Below are 21,797 nucleotides of genomic sequence, written 5' to 3'. Positions count from 1 at the left end.
TGCTGGGCAACCACAAATCCCATTGATATCCATGGGAGCTACCGGTTTTTAGCACCTTTGAAAATCAAGTAAATCCATATTTAGGCAGCTAAATAGAAATTAAGAGCCTACCTTTAGGCACCCAGGTTTAAAAATTTTGCCCATTGTGCAGAACATAAAGATTACTTAAAAGGGAAAGAACTCAGCCACAGGGGGCAAGGGTGTTTGGTTGTGTGTTGTTTTTGCAAGAAGAGCAGGTCACCATTGGTTCACAAAGTAAGGGCCAACAATGCTTTATCACTCCTTTTTGTGTATCAGCTACTCTGAATATTGTATTATTTAATTTTTTCTTCCCTCTCCTGCTCAGTTCATGGATCGTCTGAAGCTGCTTCTGATGCCTCTGAAACATCAGCCTGACTTCATTTATCTGCGTCACGTCCCGCTGCGCCGGGTCCACCTGTTCACTTTCCTGCAGGTGGTGTGTCTGGCCCTCCTCTGGATCCTCAAGTCAACTGTGGCTGCTATAATATTCCCAGTCATGGTAAGTGGAGCTGTCGAGTTTCTTCTTCATTTCAGGCTCCCTTTACTTAAACCACCCCACAAAACACATTACAGCACTAAGCTGCTAGACGCTTAGCAAAGAACTTTTCTCATTCCATCCATCACACATCAACACTCTACTCTTTGTGTTAGTGGCTGCTTTTTCGCAAATCCTTTTGGGGAAAACGAGTCCATAAAGTTAATTTTTTTTTCCAGGAAACCACAATTAATTTTGACCCATTTTTGTTGCCACAGTCAGATTTCCCACACCCTCCCTCTGAGCTATGTCCACATGTAAGACATGCATTGTTTTCCCTTGATAGTTCACATTAAATACTGCACAGAAGCCTTCTTCCGTGCTTCTCAATAACACAAACTGACAAAAGCAAAGGAATTTGAGGGCAGAGCTGTCCTCCGTGTCCTTTGCTTGTGTGCTGCTGTAACTCAGGATGGGGAAATTGAGAAAGTTAATTGGCTAAATCAGGAATGAGAAGTCGGCTTTTCTTGGAACTGTATGTCATAAAAATTAACAGTGGTTCATTTACTCATTCCATCTTTGGGGAAGTGTTTTTTGTTTTTCAATATTACATCAGATTCATTCTAAAATGTTGAGTAAATGTTGAAGGACACATTATTCACCCAATATATCATTGTGTAAACGTATACGGCTATTGTATGGTATTTTACTCATAGAAAAGAACCTAGTGCACCTGGTAACACCACAGACCAGAAACCCCAACACTCCCACACTTTGGGGGAATTCAAATGCACGCTTTGCAGCAGTTTCCCTCTTTTATAATGGGTCAGAGCAAATCCCCAAACCTGAAGACAAGACACACCTACACAAACACATGATCCTTGGAAGAGCTTGGCTGCAAAACCAAACAGCACAGCTCAGGCCCTTCTCTATTATGCGTTTTCTCTTTGGTATAACTAGAACCCTTGGAGGTGAGGGTTTCATTCCAAACCTACTGTGACCGAAACAATACCTCCATTAATCTATACTCCGTAGAGTCTAGCCTCCAGCTTAAAGACAGTTCAGATTTCAGCTAGGCTCATGCCGAATGGCTCGTCATGAAACCGGGGCTAAACTTACCTTATTTCAGGCTTAATTAATAGGTGAATCAAAGCCAACTGTAGTTGCACAATGTATGGTTTATCTAAAAAAGGGAGAGAGAGAGAAACAGAGAAAAAAATAAAGGGACGTGTTTACTCTTCTGTTGATGCTGTTAACTGCATCAGCGTTGTTCCTTCTAAGAACATTCACTGTGGTTCCACTGTGGAAACATTCCTATGTAGAAAGATACCTTTAAAATCAATATATCTGGTCTGCTGGCATATTAAGAGCCATATCTTTACAAAACAGTAAAAACATTTAGCAAAGGCATCTGAGAGAGACTGAGCTGGATTCTCTTCCTCGTGTGCACAATAAGCAGAGATCTGAATGGACTCCAGTTACAGACCCCCGGTTTGTTACACCTGTGCAAACCCCTGAAAGGCAGTGGGGCTGCACAGGGGTAACTGAGAGCCTGGATTGGCCTGCAGAACTTCAGTTGCTGGTGGTGATTCACAAGAAGGCAAGAACCCAGCTAGACTTTTAGTTCCCAAGTTGAGTTTGAAGAACTGGCAGCTAGAGAGATCAACCCTGTTTACTTGTAACCTAAGCACCTTTTAATACAGAAATAACTGTAACACAGTAACCATGGAACCACTCAATGCCATCTTTTCCAAAGTCATTTTTCAGGGTAGAATTGTAACTTACCTGTGACAGGTTATAGTGTAAACCTGTATATTGTTCCTGTTTACACTGACTTGTGGTCACCTAAGACATTGAAACCTGGAGTCCAAATCAGCTACAGGGTTTAGATGTCCAACCTGACGTGAGCTATTCCAGTAGCCTATCAGATTTCCGATGTGTTAATTTGCAGACAGCACTCAGGCATCCGGGGAGAAGAACAGTGTCAGATTGAATACACAGAGTAAAGCCAATATCCCTGACTAAAGGTAATGTGCTGCCTGAGTAAGGGGAATGGTAACATTTAAATACGGGAATGCTGAATTTCTGTCCCACCAGATCCTGGCACTTGTGGCGGTCAGAAAAGCCATGGACTACCTCTTCTCCCAGCATGACCTCAGTTTCCTTGACGACGTCATTCCAGAAAAGGACAAGAAGAAGAAAGAGGATGAGAAGAAGAAGAAAAAGAAGAAGGGCAGTCTGGATAGTGACAATGACGATGTAAGGAGCTTCCTGCAATTGTAAAGTAATAAACTCTAGCTTGTTAATACTGGGTGTCCCTAGGTGCACTCCCTCCTCATGGCTGGGTGCAGTGGCGACTCCTCCCTGCCTAGTTTGACTCAGACTCAGCATGATCTTTACCTGCTGCAGGCACCTGGCCCTGAGCATGTCATCTTTCAGATGTCCCTAACCTTCGCTGGTGGCGCTTTCATTTCCGAGAACGAAGAGTCACGTTTCCACATGCATATTCTACTCTGTGTCTATTGAAATGTTATGTGTTCTGAGTGCTCTCTCTTCCCCCAGTCTGTTTATGCCCTGACTCTCTTTCACTTTTGTTTTGCTCTTTAGGATGTACGTGCTCTGGGCAACCAGCTCCACTACCAGTGAAAATAACACACTTGTTTGGAGTATTCCATGGCTCTTTAATTAATTAATTCAATTTTTAAAAGCACACAAAGATGTGACTTGCTTAGTCACATTCTGCAAGGTCTTTTGTTTGTGGTTGGTAATCCTGGCTTGAAAATTGAGAGAGGATAAGTGGCTGTCTAGAGTGTGATTTACTCGGAGCTCTAATCTCTGATTGTCGTGTGCATTAAAATAATGAAGCATAGCTGCAAATGTTGTTCTTAAGCGCTGTGACCTGATCCATGTGCCTTAGAATACTTCAGTTGTTTTTTTGGTTCCATATGCACTTAAACAAAAATATTGTCCTTGTGCCTTTAAAGCATTTCCCTACCAAGGCTTAATTTGAGGTCACATGTCTATTAAATCACTCTCTTTCTCTGGGGGAGTTGGCTCTCTTTACCCCCAGCTGAATGACAATGGGGCTTTAACTACTTCAGCACAATGATGCGAAGAGTTTCGGCTGGTGTTAGTGGAGTTACTTCTTCCTATGCTCTGTGAAGAGCCTGACTACTGTAGCTGGGAGCAGAAGGATGGTCCCTTGAAGAGGAATGCTGCCATTCCTCCTAGGGGAAGAAAGAGGTGAAAAAATGGCACAAGTTGCACATTCAATCTAGAAATTCCATGCAGGTACTTGTACAGTGCACCCCATTATCCTACCAGTCAGCCCGTAGGACACAAGTTTCAAAGCTTCTTCTAGGATCCATAATCAGTTGATCCATTGGACCAGCCCATGTCATACAGCTGCTAAGAATATTCCCAGAAGGTCCTACATTGCCCCCAGGCCCAACAACATTCCCTATACAGCACGGGAGCTGGACACATTGTGCCTGATTAAAAGGAAATTACTGGATTGATTTCTAACACTTTCAATGATTATAGCAATACACCTGCGTGCAGGGTGGTTGTGATGGTTGTGTATCTAGTTATTGACATTTACAGTATTTGGTTGTATGGGAGGCTGGCTTACATAACATTCCTTTTAGTTAACATTTCTTAGGACATTTTTTCAGCACTCATTGCAACCGGATTCCTGCAGATAGTATGTGGTGGTGTATTTTTTCTTTTATTCTATACACCTGCCCTTGGGAGATGGCACAAGGCAGGTTATGTATAATGTATCAGTGAACTGGTGTTCAAAGATGACATTTTAGGGCATATATAATATACATGGCCTTAGAGAGAATGAACGAGGCAAGACCTGATGAGTTCTAAGTCAGGATTTGTTAGCAATTAGGTGCAGAGGCGGGAACAGCTCAAAGCACATGCAGGTATCCCATCCCTGGTTCCCTAGCCTACACCTTCAGAAGTGTCTAGTGATTTTTGGGTGCCCATCATGAGACACCTTCAAGGCGTGCCAGAAGCGGAGCATGTTCTGAATGTCAGACCTCATGAAAGTGTTTCAAGTTGGGCTCCCAAACATTACTAGTAACTCTTAAAAAATTTTGGGCCACTATGTTTAGATCAGGATTCACATTTAGTAACCTTGTCAGAGCTGCCAAATGCTGAAGATGCAAAACCTTTAATGCTTTTCCTTTTTTGCATATTGAGATTTGAGATCTCTGTTCTTGCAGATGGTAATGTATAAAGAAGAACCTCTAGTGTCAGCATTTTCATCACATTTATTATATTCGTTTGCCTGGAAACTGTGTTTTGTTGGAGGGGGCTATCGGGTAATTTGTGATGGCTTCACTACCTCTCTGGACGTTTGCTGTTAAACCATCCCTGAAGCTCACAAAAATATTTCTGAAGAGCAAATGTTTGGCCGGGTCCGTCAATGCAGGACCTATATCTTTTCAGCAACAATGTCTAAACATTTCTAGCAAAGTGCAACTTAATATTAATTGCTTTCCCAGGTGCTGGTATGCCCTTCCTCCGTTATGAGAAAGTGTTTATTTAAATGGGTAACCAAGGCTTTTAACTTATAAGCATGTTCTTTAAGTTCCACTGAAGTCAATGGGACTTAAGCATGTGCTTAAGCGTTTGCCTGAAAGGCAATCCAAATTAATAGAGTCTAGCCCTTCCTGTCGGTACACAATTCCTGGAACATGGTGTTTATCAGTTGCTAAGGGTCTGGGCCAAAGCCCATTAAGGGCCCTCAGGGAGCAAACATGTGGGACTTACTTGCTAAAGTACTGGCAACCCCTCTCTGAACTGAAAATACCTCAGAGTGCTGCCTGATGGTGCTAATTGCTTCGTCATGGTTCTGTTGGATTATAAAAGCCTTTAAAATGGAGAAAAGGAGGACTTGTGGCACCTTAGAGACTAACACATTTATTTGAGCATAAGCTTTCGTGAGCTACAGTTACATGCATCCGATGAAGTGAGCTGTAGCTCACAAAAGCTTATGCTCAAATAAATGTGTTAGCCTCTAAGGTGCCACAAGTACTCCTTTTCTTTTTGCAGATATAGACTAACAGGGCTGCTACTCTGAAACCTGTCTTAAATGGAGAGTGGAAGTAGGGAACTAAATTAAATGTAACTTGAATTTTAATTGGGACTGGTCATTTTTTTGAAGGGGGGGATAAAAAAGCCCACCTGACAGGATGCAGTGGGACTCTGCCCATCTCAGTTATAGAAACTTCAGAGGAAAAGAAACACCCCTGAGCTATTTCAGAAAGAAATGGCAGCCGAGGGATACTTCAGATGGGTTTTCACACACCTCAAGAATGCAGCATGCGTCTGTATGTTCCATTCAGCTTGCGGCAGTTGCCCCTCTGGCATCTTTGAGCTGGACACAGGGCAGAGTTTAAATTGGGGACAAGGGGAGTGGCAGAAGGTGAAAAGCTCCACTGTGTGTCTTTAATCTGTCTTGCTTTTGTAGTAAGGGAAGGGGAAGTATGGTGTGTCAGGGCCGCTGAGTGCCTGGAAACAACTGAGGTGGACGATCCTTTTTCCCTTTCTCACTCCTCTCCGCCAGTGGCTGTGTGAAGGATGAATTTAATATGTGGGGGACGCTAAGAGAGAGAGAGCAGTGGCAATATTCTAAGACCTTTTGCACGTTTCTTTCACAGTCCGACTGCCCCTACTCAGAAAATGTCCCAAGTATTAAAATTCCAATGGACATCATGGAACAGGAACCTTTCCTAAGTGATAGCAAACCTTCCGACAGTGAGTAGAACTAACCTCTTGCATGCCTGCTTGAGTGTGACTTGCACTGCCAAAAAGATACACACAAATATGCACATACGGATTGAATTTAAAAAAAAAATCTGTCCTATCCCTTAGAAGTTTTCTCTTCTCCTTTTTTAAAACAATTTCCAGGCCTCTAGTTTTTTGGGGGAGGTTTGTTTTTTTCTTTTTCTTTTTACAAGTTTTGTGTTATCCTTCTTGGTGCCTCCACCTTAACTGCCTCTACTCAGCTACTAACAGGTCTCTCGCTAGCTCTCTCTCTCTCTCTCTAACCCTCTAAATCATCCAGTCCATTTCTGCCTGTTGTTGTGTGTGTCTTGGTGTGGTATCTACTTGGTTTCTCTCCCTTGCTGTTAATGTTCTGGATTGCAGCGGGTAGAAACAGCACCACTGTCCATTACTGTTTTGTTTCCTTAGGTCCCCAAAAATCAGCACTTAACAAATTAGGCCTGTCATTGATCTTCTTAAATCATTTAATTGACAAGGCGGTGATCATTTAAACCATGCAGCATTAACATATTTGCCTTCTTAGGTGACTTGCGTTTGTGTTACATCTGTTCCTTCTCTTTTGGTTTTTTTATTCTAATATCCACGATTGATTGTATTTTTTCCCCATTTTTAACCTTTATTTATAGCCAGTCGCATTGTCTAGTGTTATAATGTGTTTGATAAACCTGGAATTTCAGATTAATTGCCATGAGTTATCTTGGGGTGTTTGTCAGCTTTTTAAAATGACAAGCAGCAGACGAAAACGCTGTTTGGGAATAATGGAATTGGAGGGGAAACACAAATTATTGTATTAAAACAATTATTGAGATGCTGGCAATGACCATTTAAGGGTCAAATAGTGAATTAACTTTGGCTTTATTTATGTTCTCTGTTGATGAAAGCTTATGGCTGCATTGTACTGCAATTTGAAATTTCATAGCTATCCAATTTCCTTTTTGTTGAAAAGGAATCCTGTCAATGTATAGGCCCAGAGGGTATCATTTTAAAAAGTGAACAAGTGACTTAGGCTATGTCTACACTATAATCTTAAATTGGCCCATTGATTGTAATCAGTGGGATGTAGGTGCTTTTGAAAATTGTACCTATAATAGTATGTGTGTGTGTGTGTGTGAGAGAGAGACAGAGAAACCTTGATATGTATAGAAATCCAAATACAACAACATTATTGTGATCATGAGAACCAAAAAGTGATGCAGACAACTCTTGTTTCACTGACCAAATGGACTGAAATGCTAAAAATTAAGAGTTTCACAACTTACTCCATCTGAATAATTTAAAGTGGTGTTAACGTGACAGGCAAAAGCATTTTTCAAATATGATTTTTATTTGGACATTGCCCCAGTACTGTAGATGTAAAATCTGATTCAGCCTCCCTGCTGATCAGATACATGAGAAAAATAAATCACCTAATATGGTGAACTGCACAGAATTGCAGGAGGGTGGCTTATCATGGCTCTCAGCTGAATGATCCCACTTTGACCCCCTTTGCAATGTCCGTGCATGTAAAAAAATAATGTAATCTCTCACTAGCATAATGCTGTATTACTATAGTTCAGGGTCTGTTGATATCTTCATAACAAATCAATTTATTAGAGCACTTCCCACTCCAGTGGTGAATTGCTAAAACTTAAAGTAGCTTGAATAAATACTTTAGATGTATTTTTACATTTTGAAAAATATTGATTGAATCTTTTTGATTTAGAGGCAAGGCAAAAATTATAATGGAGGGTTTTCTTGCTCTTGAGAGAGTAGCTGGAATCTGTCTGCACTGTGGTATCATCCTGTGAAAGGCTTTGTTCCAAAGTATAATATAAATAATACTTGGAACTTCTGCAGCATGTTCACAAATATTTAATTCATCCAGAAGGATGAGGTTCATCAGTTTTCACCACACACACACAAACCAACAAATAATTATTTCCATTGATAACTGAAATTTGCAGCTAGGCGATGTAAGGAAAATGCTGCTTGAGAACTTAGTTTGCTTTAAGGATATTTACTCTGTACACTTTGACAGGGGATGTTGACAACTTGCGTCTTAACAGTTACAAAGCTTTAATTTTTTTCCACCTTCATGTTTGCGGTCATTAAATTATTCTGACCCTCCTATAATTTTCCACGAATTTAAATCAATAAAAGTTGGGGAAAAAAACTGTAAAATCCACATTATTATGAAAATTGAATTCTGCAGCCCTAACTACACCACCCTCCGGTTAAGTATGGAGTGAGTTTTCATGCCATATTTGGTTGGTCAGAACGTTAGAGGTGAAATTTCAAACCGTGCTGGGCCAATGAAATACACATGTAGTGGTATTGGATGTCTACCTCTTTACATGCACAGAGGCAAGTTTTGGTTGCAGTTTAAGTGACAACGTTTGAAAATTAGCGTTTTGTGTCCCACTGATGGCAGAGGTTTTCCCCCTCGAATTGACTGTGTGTTAGCTTGATTCAGCTGATGTCTTCCATGCTTTTTAGGAATCTGTGAAATTCCATGGTTTAATATTTGGGGACTTGCTAGAGGGGGAACGTCATATTTATAATGGCTGAATGCTGTGACAAAAGACTTTTTTTTTCTTAAACAGGAGAAAAATCACCAACATTCCTTGAACGCCATACATCGTGCTGATAAAATTCCTTTCCTTCAGTCACACACACTGCCAAGGTAGGTGCTTCTTCAGCATGGTCTCATGAGATGTACTGTATGCTCAGTAAATACAATGGAGGTGTGGCTCTCATGAGGTATATGATAGATCCAGGCTGAAAGGGAGGCTCACTTCGTAGTAGGGCAAAAAAAATAAAAATCTGTGTGGGGTTCAGTCCAGTTCCCATTCACTTAATTGTATCAGGACACATAAATAATAACAGCTGAGTTGCTATAGCTTAGCAGAGGGACCTTGAGGAACTTGTCATTACCCTGAAACAACTGTTGCCGCAAAAGTAGTCTCATTGACAGATAGGATTTTCTTTAAATTTTAGAATTGTGTCTCGAGACAGACTGTGTACCAGTAAGGAATTATGCCAGACCACCGTAAGAAAGCTGAGATACTTGCTGCTGTTTAACTGCATCTATCTCCATGGGTGCTCATGCCTAGTAGGCGCAGACATCTGGGAAATGGTGATGCCTCTCCTTCATATCTTTGAGAGCATTCTCCAGAACAGGAGGAGGGTGGCCCAAGCAGTACTGCCTAACATTCCTCCCTCCCAAACACCTTCACTAGCAATGGAGCCACCTGCTGTAGTGAGGTTGCTCCAGGATTGGGTTTCAGGGGAGTGAGGTGGTCACAAGCACTTTACACAGGTGCTATGAGCGCAGCAGCAGATTGTGGGATAGCCCATGAAGAAATAGTCTGTAACATGAGTTTCATATGCCCCAATTCAGCCAGGTACTTACACACATGCTGCAGTTTAAGGAGTATGTACTTGACCAAACTCGGGCCACAGACAGGTTTCCAAGATGAAAAAAATCCTGTCCACACCAGAGTGGGAACTGTGATTAAAAACTCTTAACCATCACCCTCTTTAAACATGGCTGCAGTAGCATGGTTCTGAGCCCAGTGCTGCTGGTGAGAGATTTTGTCCAAGAATTCCCAAAGATTAGCAAGTGATCTCTTTATGTGGTTAAAATAAAAGGCTGCTGCATGACATGATGGGTCTCATGTATATTTAATTTCATTACACACCTATCTCTAATTATTCAGTGCAGGAGAATTGTTAGCTTCTTGCAGGATCAAGCCCCCAAGTTGGATTGTGCTAGGAATACATACCACAGACCGCAGCCACCACTGAATATTTGAGCTGTTGAATAGACATAATACAATATTCAGAAATGTAGTCCTCTGAATTCAGTGAGACTTGAATATTCATCCCCTAGACTAACAACATTTTACTTCTTACTGGCCAAATAATGCTTAAGCTTCCCCAATGAAAGTTAAGGTTTTCTCATGTGACTTGTCAATAGTTGCATGCACTAATAATGCAGCAGTGGTATTCTGTAATGAAGGAGTTGGGGAGAAATCACTTGACCCTTTCAGAATGCACTAGAAACAAATTCAGTCCATATGTTTTTACCTTCTTTTCTTTTTGCATTCAGCCCTCCACGAACTCCAGTGAAAGTTGTGCCTCAAATTAGAATAGAACTTGAGCCTGAAGACAATGGTTATTTCTGGAGGAGCAGGGGAACAGAAACTACTTTGTAACTTTTTTTGTTTGTTCAATTTTTTTTTGTCACCAGCCAAATATTAAAATGCTCTCTGCTGCATAGGTAAATCTGAAACACACTATACCTTGCCTTCTATCACTCAGACACACACACATCTCTCATTTTTTTAAGCAGAGGGCAGACGTATTAAGGATATATTATAAATACCTTTGTGAAATGTCAGAGGAACTGACGTTATCTTAGTTGTGAATCAGTGTGTCTTTTCTGTCTGGCAGAACAAAACTGACCTCCAGGCTAATTCAATGTCTTTACTACACTACTGGACAGTGCTGCTACACTAACTTGCTCTTAAAGGTACTTCACTCCCAGCACAGACAAACCAGTGCCAGCGTCGTAGCTTGTGTTCTGAAATGTCCCTTTCCTATGCAACTTTTTGTTTTAAAACACTTTAATGGACTTATCTGTCAGGTACACTGAAGAGTGTTATTTTCCTAGATTATTTTGTTTAAATTATGGGGCCTAACCTGCAACTTTTGTCAATTTTTTTAAACTTTTTTTTAATTACTGTAAAGAAAAATGAATTTTTCCTGCAGCAGGAAACATAGTTTGGAGTAGTTCTACCTCTTATTTCTAGATGCCAGGCTCTCTGTAAAAATGTATTGTACAATATGTGATTTTTACAAAAATTACACAATCTCCAAGTCATGGCATAGGGCTGGATCAGTTTTAATAATACCTTGCATCTGAAGCCTCCGTTTGTTAATTTGTTTTTAAAGACTCTAGCTGTACATGAAGGTGACAGGATGTAAGTTAACTCTTGTGTGGTTTAGGAAGAGACTTACATTTAATGGCAATAACTGATGTGCTGATTGTATTAATTTTGTTGCTTTCCAATGCAGTATGGTTAGAATTATTTCATGTACAGACGTGTGTGTGTGTGTGGCTGTACACATCTGCATGTAATACAGCATGGACACCATAATCATATGGTTAAGGGGAAGATAGTTTTTAATCTTACTTATCAGGATATATATCCATAACATTTCCTACTTACTTAGGAAAGCCACCAATCGGTCTACACTCTGAATGCAGATAACTGTACTCCCCCAGATCCATTCACCATTGTGTATAGAACTTACCCTACTTCCTTACAACTTAGAATCCACAATGACAAAGATACCATTTAGAATGCATCTTTTTAAATAGATACAATATCCACACGCATTTGTCTGTTTGTTCACAAGCAAAGTAGGCAAAGGTCTATACTTTAAAGAATAGAGGATTAAAAAAACTCAAACCATTTTGGAAATTGGGCATTACACTGAAATTTATCCAGGTGACTGTCTGACAAGGTTCCATTGCTTTGGATGTGCATTAAATGTAGCACACAGTCAAGGCATCATTTATCTTCCCTGGGGGAAATCATCCCAATGCAGGGATAGGACTTAGTTGGTACTCAGCTAGGGGTCTGCTCCACTTTCAGGGCCTGATCAACTGCCCAATTAAGTCAAAGGAATTTCCACTCCATTGTTCCTTCAAGGGTCAGGGCCCCACTGTCAGATGCATATCTTTCACCTCCAACCCTCTCTTCTCTTGGGGAATTTCACTCAGTAAGGAAATGCTGACCCAGTCGACAGCATCTTGTTACGGAGACTTGGCACCAGATAGTACTGTTGCAGGCAGAGACTTTTATAAGGTCAAGAAATCTGGGGATTGGCACTCCACTTTTATTGGCCCCTAGCCCTTGATGGCATGCAGCTGCTCAATCCTGCTCCTGTTGAAATCTATGGGGGTCTTGCTGTGGGCTGAGTTTATTCTTACTGGCTTTAAGGGGCTGGCCCAATATTTGATACCATATGCATTTTAAAAGAAATTGTACGCCCCCACAAGCTACTTTCTAACACTTTGTACCTCAGGGGAAATGAAACTGCTGCAAGAGGACTACTAGCCTACAAAGCTGTAATGAAAAGAACACAGCCCATCGTAAACATAAATGTCATGATAGTACTGAGACCTGATATGCCAAATTTTAGCCTCCCAAGCCACACCACAGGCATAGTAGAGGGGTTTTTCTCTTGTCCAAATGTGCTACAGAAGTCTCTGGAAATGTTATTTTTAAATAAAATGCTGTATTGAAAGACATCAGAAATATGGACCATAATAATTGCAGCCTGGCCCTATTGAAGCTACAGCAGTTTGCACCCATCCACAAACCAGCCCCTTCTTATCCCACTGTCACTAGTATTATTTGAGCGCTACACCTATAACCCAGCAGTGTATCATGTTTAGCAACAATATTATACATAGTGGGGGGAGGGATGGTAAATACATTAAAAAGAAATGCCAAATACAGCAGCCCACCTTACATCAGCATTTAAAAAACAAATGTACACCCTCCCCATCCAATATCAGATCTAAATTCCAGTCCATGGTCAGTCCAGCTTTAGAGGGACAAAATAAAGAGTAATTTGCTGTCACTTGGAAAGTTTGACAAACGGAAGGAAATGCAGCATTTCTTCCTTGGCAGATCAGCATACTGTAAACAGTCCAGCCCTGATTCTCCTAAGTGACATCTAAACCAGGAAGGGAGTGTATACTGCCTTCAGCTAACTGGAGGATGGATAATCAGGGTTGTGCTGTGTTAATTTAAAACATAAAACACTTTCATTCCTCTATAAAAATCACAACCCACTATAATGTGAAACAACAGAGCCATGTATGCATGTGTAGGATTTTGGTTTAGAGAAACGCAAATGTGCTGGCTGAGGAACGATTGAAATTAGTGTTGGACAACAGCGGATTTCTTTAGAAAAGCACTGAAGAAAGAACGGCTTACAATGCACCCTCCTGTCTCACACCCCCAACAGAGCAAATATTTACATTTGCTATTACCTGGTAATCCATCTCCAGCAAATGAGGTCTTCCACTTTTGAACCATGTTAAAATGTACTTGAAATGTATTGACTGCTGATTTCTGATTGAGCTCTTATGCAGAGAGAGCGACATTGTTTGGGGATGGGACCAAAAAAAGTTGGTATTTTTCTCATCTATATACACACAATTCTTTTGTGGCAGAAGCTTGGGACTTTTCACGACAGAACACTAAACTGAAGGGTTGTTTGTTTGTTTGTTTCAAACGAACAAAAGACCTGCTTGCTCCAAAAGGTGAAATGCAGCAAAGTGGCCCTTTGATAGCCTATGTAGGGTCTCATGAAATAGCATTTCATTGCACTTTTTCAGCCTTGTGACAATAAATAGCAATTATGTCAGAAAAAAATCGGGGTGGGGGAGAAGGTTTGAGAGTGCTTTTAGGGGCTGAATTAAAGTCCACTGAAATCAATGAGCACCCTTAATTAGATGAGCTTCTAACAACACTTACAAACCTGTTACTCAGGGCTAATATTTAAAAAAAAACTACAGATAACTTTGTCCCAGACCTACAATGTGAAACAACTGGTGATTGTCTCATCTTTGTAGCCATTCCTATGGCTGATACATATATGTATTCATTACATTTTTGGAATCAACACGCACTTTCAGATACTTGTATTATTTTTAATCCTCTTAAGTCTGTATTTGCTTTGGAGGAGAGAATAAAAACTTATTTTAAAATGAAGTAGATCAAGATGGTGGAACAAAAAGGAAAAAAAACAGAAAACATTTCAATATATTAATGATTTTTTCCAGTAATATAAAACATGAAATTCCTTATAACAGTATAGTATTTTACAGTTTTATGAAGCTTTCTATTGTGACTTTTATGGAATCAAGAGATGAACAAGATGAGATATTTTAGCATTTATATTTTTCAAAATTAAATGTGTACTGAAAATAAAGTAACTTTATGCATTTGTTCGTTTCTGTTGTGATTCTCTCAGTTACTTCATTAAAGAAAGATTATTAGTATGCACAGGGAAATGTGTTTATCCTTTCTGGGCAAAATGTTTGACAGCAATTACCCCATTTTTAGGCTCATGGAGATAAACAGTTATTGTGAAACTTAGGCCAAGATCCTCAGTTGGTGTAAATCAGCATTGATAGAGGAAGATATGGCCCTTAGAGTTTTAATAATGTGCTTTAATATGATGGAATCATCATCCCTTTAGGACACTTTAAAACAAGAATCTTTCAGTATAGACTCCATATAAAATATTCTATACTACAACAAACCACAGGATATCTGCAGAACAGGTTCAGCATAGGCAAGCACAGTGTGAGCTTCTGCATAGCACTCCGCCCCTATGTCTGGAGAGGCCATGTCTAGGAGCAAGATTTTCATTCACTAACTTCTAATTATTAAGATAGTTTTTGTGTCTTGCACATGGCTACCAAGAATCAGACTGAATGCCAGCTGCTCTCATACAGGCCACCAAATAGCCTCAAGATGTTACTGACTCCATTACTATTGACATAGCAATGAGTTTTAAAGTCTCCCAGCAGTAGTGTTGGTCAGGAATTTTTCAATCCAAAAAAACCAAAAACCAAGTCCCTGATTAGTCAAAATTCTTTGTGAAAACAGCATTAGGGTTCAACAAATTTCAACTTGAAAAGCTAATTCCACTGAAAAAATAACTGAAAAGTCAAGATCAACTGGAACGTTTTGAAATTATCAAAATGACTTTGAGATTGACTCTTCCCCCGCCCCCTTCAGAATAAGGAAATATTCATGGTATGGGAAAACTGTTTGCGCCTATCAGTGATAATAGATTGAGAATCACTTTTATCGTAGCACTCCCTGCCCGCCATTGCATAACTTGGGGATAGTCTGGTTTGCTCAAACCTAAGTTATACAAGTAAATCAACAAACAAACCATGTGTTTTCCTTTTGCCATAAACCACATATCAGAGTTCCATCATGACCCCATATTCATTTGACTTTTTTACACTCCCCAGAATGACTTTTGCTAAAGTATTGACATTTTGTTAAAGTAATTTGGAGGAGGGGAGGAGTTATTTGGGTCCATTTCTCTCCTCTCAATGATGCAAATCAGTAGTGACTACAGTGAACTCGAGGCTTACATTGGTGTAAGTATAATCAGAAATCAGGCCCTGTGGGCCATTTCTTTATTCCATTACACTACTTTAACACTAGTGTAAGTGCCCTCAAATGTAACAAAGTAGAGCATCAAACCCATTGTCTTCAGTGTTTGAGACAGAGGGATCCCCACTCCCCAAGGAAATACAACCCTATGTTTGTGGGGAACAGGGAAAAAAAAACAAAAAAAAACAATGGTTTGCTCACACTTTCAGTCAGTTCCTGGATTATTTAAATGACTATAAAAACGAGACAGGACCATTTAGTTTGGCTGGGGGCTCTAGATGCTCCTGCAAAAGAGAGTCAGGGATGGTTCCTGCCCCAAAGTACTTGCACTCTAAGTACATAATGTTCAAAACTGTTCTGAAAGGACAAATGGGAAAAGCCAATTCATGACCAGTAGAAATAAAGGACAGAGAAAGCCCATCCTGCCCTCTGGAGCCTTGCCGTCCTGATAGGCTGAGAACAGAAGGGGTGACTTTAAACACAATCTCCATTTGATTGCGCTGTCAGTAGTAAAGAAAAACCTTCAGTTTTTCTACAGCTTTTCCCCCAAGCCGCCCCTCTGAAGTACTGCATTACGGTGTCTGTAGCTGTGCTCTGCCTGTGCCCAAGACTGAAGTGTTTAGCACATGCACAAAGAGTGCCGTAATCAATTTCTTAGACAGTGGTGTTCAATTTATCATTTGCAGACCCCCTAAAACTTTCAAATGGAGTTGTGGACCCCTTTGGAAATCTTAGACATGGTCTGCAGACCACTGGTTGAAAACCACTGTCTTAGGACGTTGCTGGATGCTGGAAACTCATCAGATGTTAAAAAGGCAGTTTGAATTTTCCACTAGCATGGATACCATCATCCTAAAATCACACTAAGCTGTGTTTACATCACACCTGGTTAAAAAAACAAAACAAAACACAACCTAATACTAAAAATATTTTATTTACTAAGTCACCATATGGGATATAAAGCTCCTTAGGAATAACAGAATTCTTGCTATAGATAGTGTAAATATATTGAGCCAGATACTCTGCTGGTGTAAATCAGTGCAGTGCCATCAAAATCAAGTGTGCTCATTTACTCCACCTAGAGTCCTTGCCCACTGTTTGCTGAGTTATACACTGTAGGTACAAACGTAAGTAAGTTGTATAGGGTCAAATTCTACAGCTCTTCATGCTAAGTGCTACTTGCTTACCCAGGTGTCCCCACTGATGGCTATGGAATAATTAGCATAATTTAAGTCATGCTCAACTTTACCAACTGGATTGTAGAACTGGGCCCACAAGTACATCCTAGCAATGCAATGTCTTTAATTTGATGAGCAGAAGGGCCTTGATGCAACGAGCCAATAGCAGTAGGATCTGTGGCAATAAGTATGCAACAGAGCAGTCTGTACACAGTTTAAGGGGCAAATTTTCAGTCACAGAGAGTAGTTTGTAAGTCAAGAGGAGCTGGGTTCCTAGCAGCCCTCTGGACCTTTAAAGTCTCCACCCAGCCTCAAAGACAGGCTGGACTCCTCTGAACGTTCTTAGCCATCAGTGGTCAGAACACCTGCCTGTAAAGACAGTCAGCAGGCAAATACAGACTGCTGCTGCAGGGAGTAGGCAGAATGTCGGGCACCACACCGCGTCCTCCTGTTGCCAGTTGCTACTTTATATATTAACACCACAGTGTATGTAAGTTAGTTTACATAACATAGCCCCACAACAGGAGCCTAAAGCCTGCAAGCTGCTTATCCTGTAGAGCTGGCATATAGTTGGGTGTGCTGAGTTATGCCTTGTCTGCCAGGAGAGCTTGTGATTAACAGTGGTGCATTCAAGAGTCTAATAGCTGCTGGGGAAAGTCAGGAGGGCTCACAGGAACCCCTTGTTAAAGAAGCATTTTATTACTAGGTTTTTCCTAACTGGCACCAGACTGAGCTGATGCACAAATCCACTTCTGGTAATTACAATAGCCACACCAGTCACAGACTCTAAATAAGCTCCTGGATGCTCCCCTTGACCTACAAAGCTCTGCAGAATCTTGCTCTGATTTGGTCACTCCTCCTGCCCCCTCCATCGTCAAGCACCACCCCCTGAGTCCCAGTATAGCCCTTCTTTCTGGAACTCCCTGCCCGGAGACTTCTGACCTGCTTTTCTCAGAGCAGAAGACTCTCGGTTATCCCCTTGCTTTGACTCAGGAGCTAGGCACTACTGACTGCATTAAATTATTCTGCACATTATAACAACACATCCCAGGATGTTTCAAAATAATTTGTGGCTTTGGAAGTCCTATTACAATACCTTAAGCATGAGAAGTGCTATGTAAAAATCAAGTTCTATCCCCTTCTGCCCAAGTTGAGCCTGAAAGCAATCGTTTGATTGGGAACAACCCTGGGTCTAGTGTCTTTAAGGAAAAATTGCACTTTTTTTTTTCTATTAAGCACAATACTGATAATGACCCGTTGATTAGAGAAGTGCAAACTTTGACAATTTCAGTTCAAGGGAATATGGTGAAGGTTGTATGAGTGCTTTCTTTTGGTCTGTTTTTGTGGGTTCACGCCTCAGGTTGCATTGCAAGTTTCAGGTGAATTAACTCAAAATTCTTAATATGATTCTCGCCACCTAGTTTGGGTCAAAACCACTAAGTTTCTGACTGTTTTAAGCTGCAACTTTAACTCCCAGTGGTACCTGAAACTTGTTGCAGGTTCACTCAAAACTCAATCCACATTCCCCGTCCTCAGCAAATATTCCAATGAGCCTATTTCAAATCTGGCACTGTGTGAAATCTTCCAAGTGAAATCCAAGTTCTGATCCTTGGCATCAGACAACAGCAACTAGACCTCCATTTCTTAAATGAAAGCTGCCCTCCATTGGTCTTTGCCCCAGGGATGTGTTTGTCCTCATTACTGGAAGGATTAGCCCATTCTGATGGAACTGCAGTACAGCACACTCAAACCTTTCTCCGGTTTATAGACACTCACTTTGAAATTCATGCCAGCTCTAATAAAAGGAGGCACAAGGTAGCCCATGTCTCCTTCAGTGTTCCCAGACCTATTCCATTTCACAGAGGAATTCTCCAATGACAACAGGAAGGGAGGGTCAATGATTGACATGTTTTTGTGAAGATAACCCGAGCTTCTTGTGTTATGTTAGCTGAGACACCCAGCTCCAATTTAAAGAGCAGTTGGGGACAGAGGCCAATGAAAATCACTAGCAGAATCCTTAGAAGAATTTCCGTTTACTATGGCATTAAATTACTCCGGCTGTTAAAGGCATAAAAGATTTCCGCTACAACCCTTGTTTTCATATCGAGGCCATCAGAAACTATAACCATTCTGCTAACTAGAAATCGTCTCAGCCTTGCCAAGAATCCCTTCAGTGGAAACCCAGAGCATGGCAGGGACATGTCCTTCATTTTCTTTCAAAGGACACTGGATCAGGTGTGCAGGCTGTTGGTTACTTCCTCAGTCACGGTGTGCGAACAGCGTGTTGCGATGCAGATTAGGCTGCAGCACAACGGAGTTTTGTCTGGTTTCCGAACTGCAGGCTCCTTTTAACTCCTTCTAGAGAAGGGTATAAAGAGGCAATCAAATGAGGAGAGGGTTAGGGGATGAACAATGGAAGTGAACCAGAAAACCAGACAAATCTCCTGTGTGGTGTATGGCTATTCCAGTGAGTGGGGCCAATGGACAGGTGAAAGGCTGGGAGAGGTGCAAAGACATTGCCAAACACCCTTGTATGGTATTTTTATACCATTTCCTAATGATGCACTAGGAGAAATAGAATCCAACTCAAGCTTACCTGCAATGAATGCACACACACACCCCCACCCACCCACCCACCCCTTGGTAAGAAGGTGTCACTTTATGCACTCACTTGTTGAGTGGAATTGAAATACTGAGATCAGCAACCTTTTTTGCTGCTCCGTAATGGGCTGGGGGAGAGGGGAGTCAGACCAGGAAAAGCCAGTCACCCTGCTCCTGCACCTCATTAGGGGCTGTCCATAAGTTACATAATACATGTTTTTGGTGAGTTTTGAAGACCCACCCACCCTCTAACCACTGAAACAAACACGCAAAGGATCCCCCGCCAATTTATGGACAGCCCCTTACTTGGGAAAGGCTCAGCATGCTCGGGAGACCCTACAACAACAAACCCATGTGCAGCCGAGATAGTGAAAGAAGATTTCCCTAAGGCAACAGATTTTGGTTTCAAGGACTCGCTAAATAGGGAAGATAGGAACTCCTTTAAAAAAAAATTCAAAGTCCCCTGAGAGAGTCCTTTAAAGCAGTGTGTGTGTGTGTGTGTATTTATAGTCTAGTGGTTACAAAATGGATGGCTTCTGGTCCCCAGATTATAATTTGCAGAGGTATTACACTGTCTGAATCCCTTAATCTTTTAAAGTAGGTTTTTCATTATCTGGTAGGCAATTCCCTTGCATAGGGGCATGAGCTCAAAATCCGAGCTAAAGACTGCTGAGCAGCCACAGACACCCTTGGTGGCGGCTGGATGTATCTGAATGCAATATAGTAATGCTGAATGGATCCGGGCCCATCCCATGTTGATCCACTTCATGAGTATTGCATCCCCATTTATTGAACAAGTGAGGCTTCATTCACAAAACATTCATGGGAAGCAAATGCAGGGCGAATACAATCAGTACACTTGTAAGCATATGGACATCAGCAGGGTAGCGGCAGCCATTTTGAGAAACACTTGGTATTGTGTGAGCAATAGATTTGTTGAACTGTGCACGTTCACTGATCATTTGTGAGCAGAAGAATGACCTTGTGATAAAGGACATCCAATTAAGAATGCGACTGGCTTGAGTGACTAATTTCAAGGAGCAAGTAGAGCTACATGATGACTATGCAATTACACCCAGAGGTTTCACTCAGACAAAATATCCTTTGAACAACTCCACCTAGTGAACAACATTGTAAAAATCACAATCTACTGTAGATCATTCATTCTCCAGGGAAAAGGGCCAAATTCAGCTAATAAATTCTTTACTGTCAATAGTTTATTCATTTCTGGTTTTCACTGTGGGCCTCAGAAGTACAATACCACCTCTGTTAAGTACCTGGCTTAGCCAGCAAAGTAGAAACTGCAAAACTACAATGACCATTGTGCATGGTGTTCAGCACTTACTAACTGCAAAAACTTAGAATGATTCTGAGCAGCAAATTCACTTGTCTTCATGTGAGCTTTAGAAGAAGCAGCAGCCCTGCATTGCTTATGCAGCAATAGTTCTCAAAATGCCCTCGTGGTAGAGACTCAGTAGAGCAATTGTCTCAGGAATCCCCCTCCTCGCATTCATAACTGCGAATGGCACCTCTCCTCTGGCCTGCTATCATACAGTATCCCTGTGGCACAGGGAATAGAACATTAGAGAAGGATTTAGTGTGTTGTGCGCTGCCTTTCAATGCAACTTAACTGCTGGGAAGAAAGAGAGCCAGTGTCATGTGACTAGCAGGTGCGCTGGACCACCAGCAAGGGTTCCCTGGCCCACAGTGCAATTGGCCAGGCCAATAAAGTGCCGCTGAGAATGGGCTTAATGATACACCTGAATTACTATCTAAGCAAAAAGCCAGCTCACTTCCTGCCTTGAGCTGCACGTGCACCTGAATACAACAGAAAAGTTACTTTGCTTGCGAGAACGGGCTGAACCAGTATTGCAGATTGATAGCACACCCACGGGGATTACAGACATTGCAATTTCTCCCAGCGATGGGACGTTCCACGCCCCAGAACACCCCAGCCTCGCTCACCACAGAGGCTAACACAGTTTAATATTTACTGAAGAACTGAGCTATGCTAAGAAGTTTTCCTGCCACATTAAGCAGCAAGACCCTGCATCTCTAGTAGCGCACACAATGTGTGCTATAGCTTGAGTTGTCAAGCGACACCTTGCTGCAAAATAAGCGCCTGTGGACCGGATTTTCAAAGGTATTTAGGCACCGAAAGATGTGGCTAGGCACCCAATGGGATTTTCAAAAGAACCAAACTGAAATCAACTCACAAGCAAGGTAATAGCATGACAAAACATGGCAGAACACAACCTCCGAGTTAGACCCCTGTTATCTCGGAGATATCCGGCCACAGCCAGTGCACTGCTCTCTATCCCAAAAGAGAAACTCACAAGTCAGAGTGCTCAGTGCTGAGGTGTTGCCTCTGGGATTCGACACCATTTTACGCATGAGGCCAAAAGAGTACACATCTGTTGTTAGTGGAAAGCCTGGACAAACTGCAGTACTTCAAGTCTCCTCACACTTACTTAGACTCTATGACAATGGTTGAAACTATCTGGGAATTTGGGGTTAAGT

The 21,797-nt window shown here is 41.4% G+C and overlaps 1 protein-coding gene across 8 annotated transcripts in view; it reads left to right on the top strand.

Annotated features, from left to right (window-relative positions):
- SLC4A4 (solute carrier family 4 member 4) overlaps positions 1–14,308 on the top strand; it is a 259,907-nt gene extending 245,599 nt beyond the window's left edge. For 5 of the 8 annotated variants that reach the window (XM_048846797.2, XM_048846802.2, XM_048846801.2 and 2 more), the window contains 4 exons: positions 347–520; positions 2,594–2,755; positions 8,881–8,960; positions 10,389–14,308. In XM_048846797.2, the coding sequence (XP_048702754.1) occupies positions 347–520; positions 2,594–2,755; positions 8,881–8,960; positions 10,389–10,494 (522 nt within the window). In that variant the 3' untranslated portion in view covers positions 10,495–14,308. Of the gene's footprint in view, positions 1–346; positions 521–2,593; positions 2,756–6,171; positions 6,269–8,880; positions 8,961–10,388 lie in introns of all 8 variants that reach the window. The other 3 variants (XM_048846805.2, XM_048846804.2, XM_048846799.2) reach the window with 1 other exon arrangement.
- The last annotated feature ends 7,489 nt before the right edge of the window (positions 14,309–21,797 follow it).

This window comes from Caretta caretta, chromosome 4 (assembly GCF_965140235.1).
Source record: "Caretta caretta isolate rCarCar2 chromosome 4, rCarCar1.hap1, whole genome shotgun sequence".
NCBI classification, from domain to species: Eukaryota; Metazoa; Chordata; order Testudines; family Cheloniidae; genus Caretta; species Caretta caretta.
This window is presented reverse-complemented; position numbering and strand designations above follow the sequence as displayed.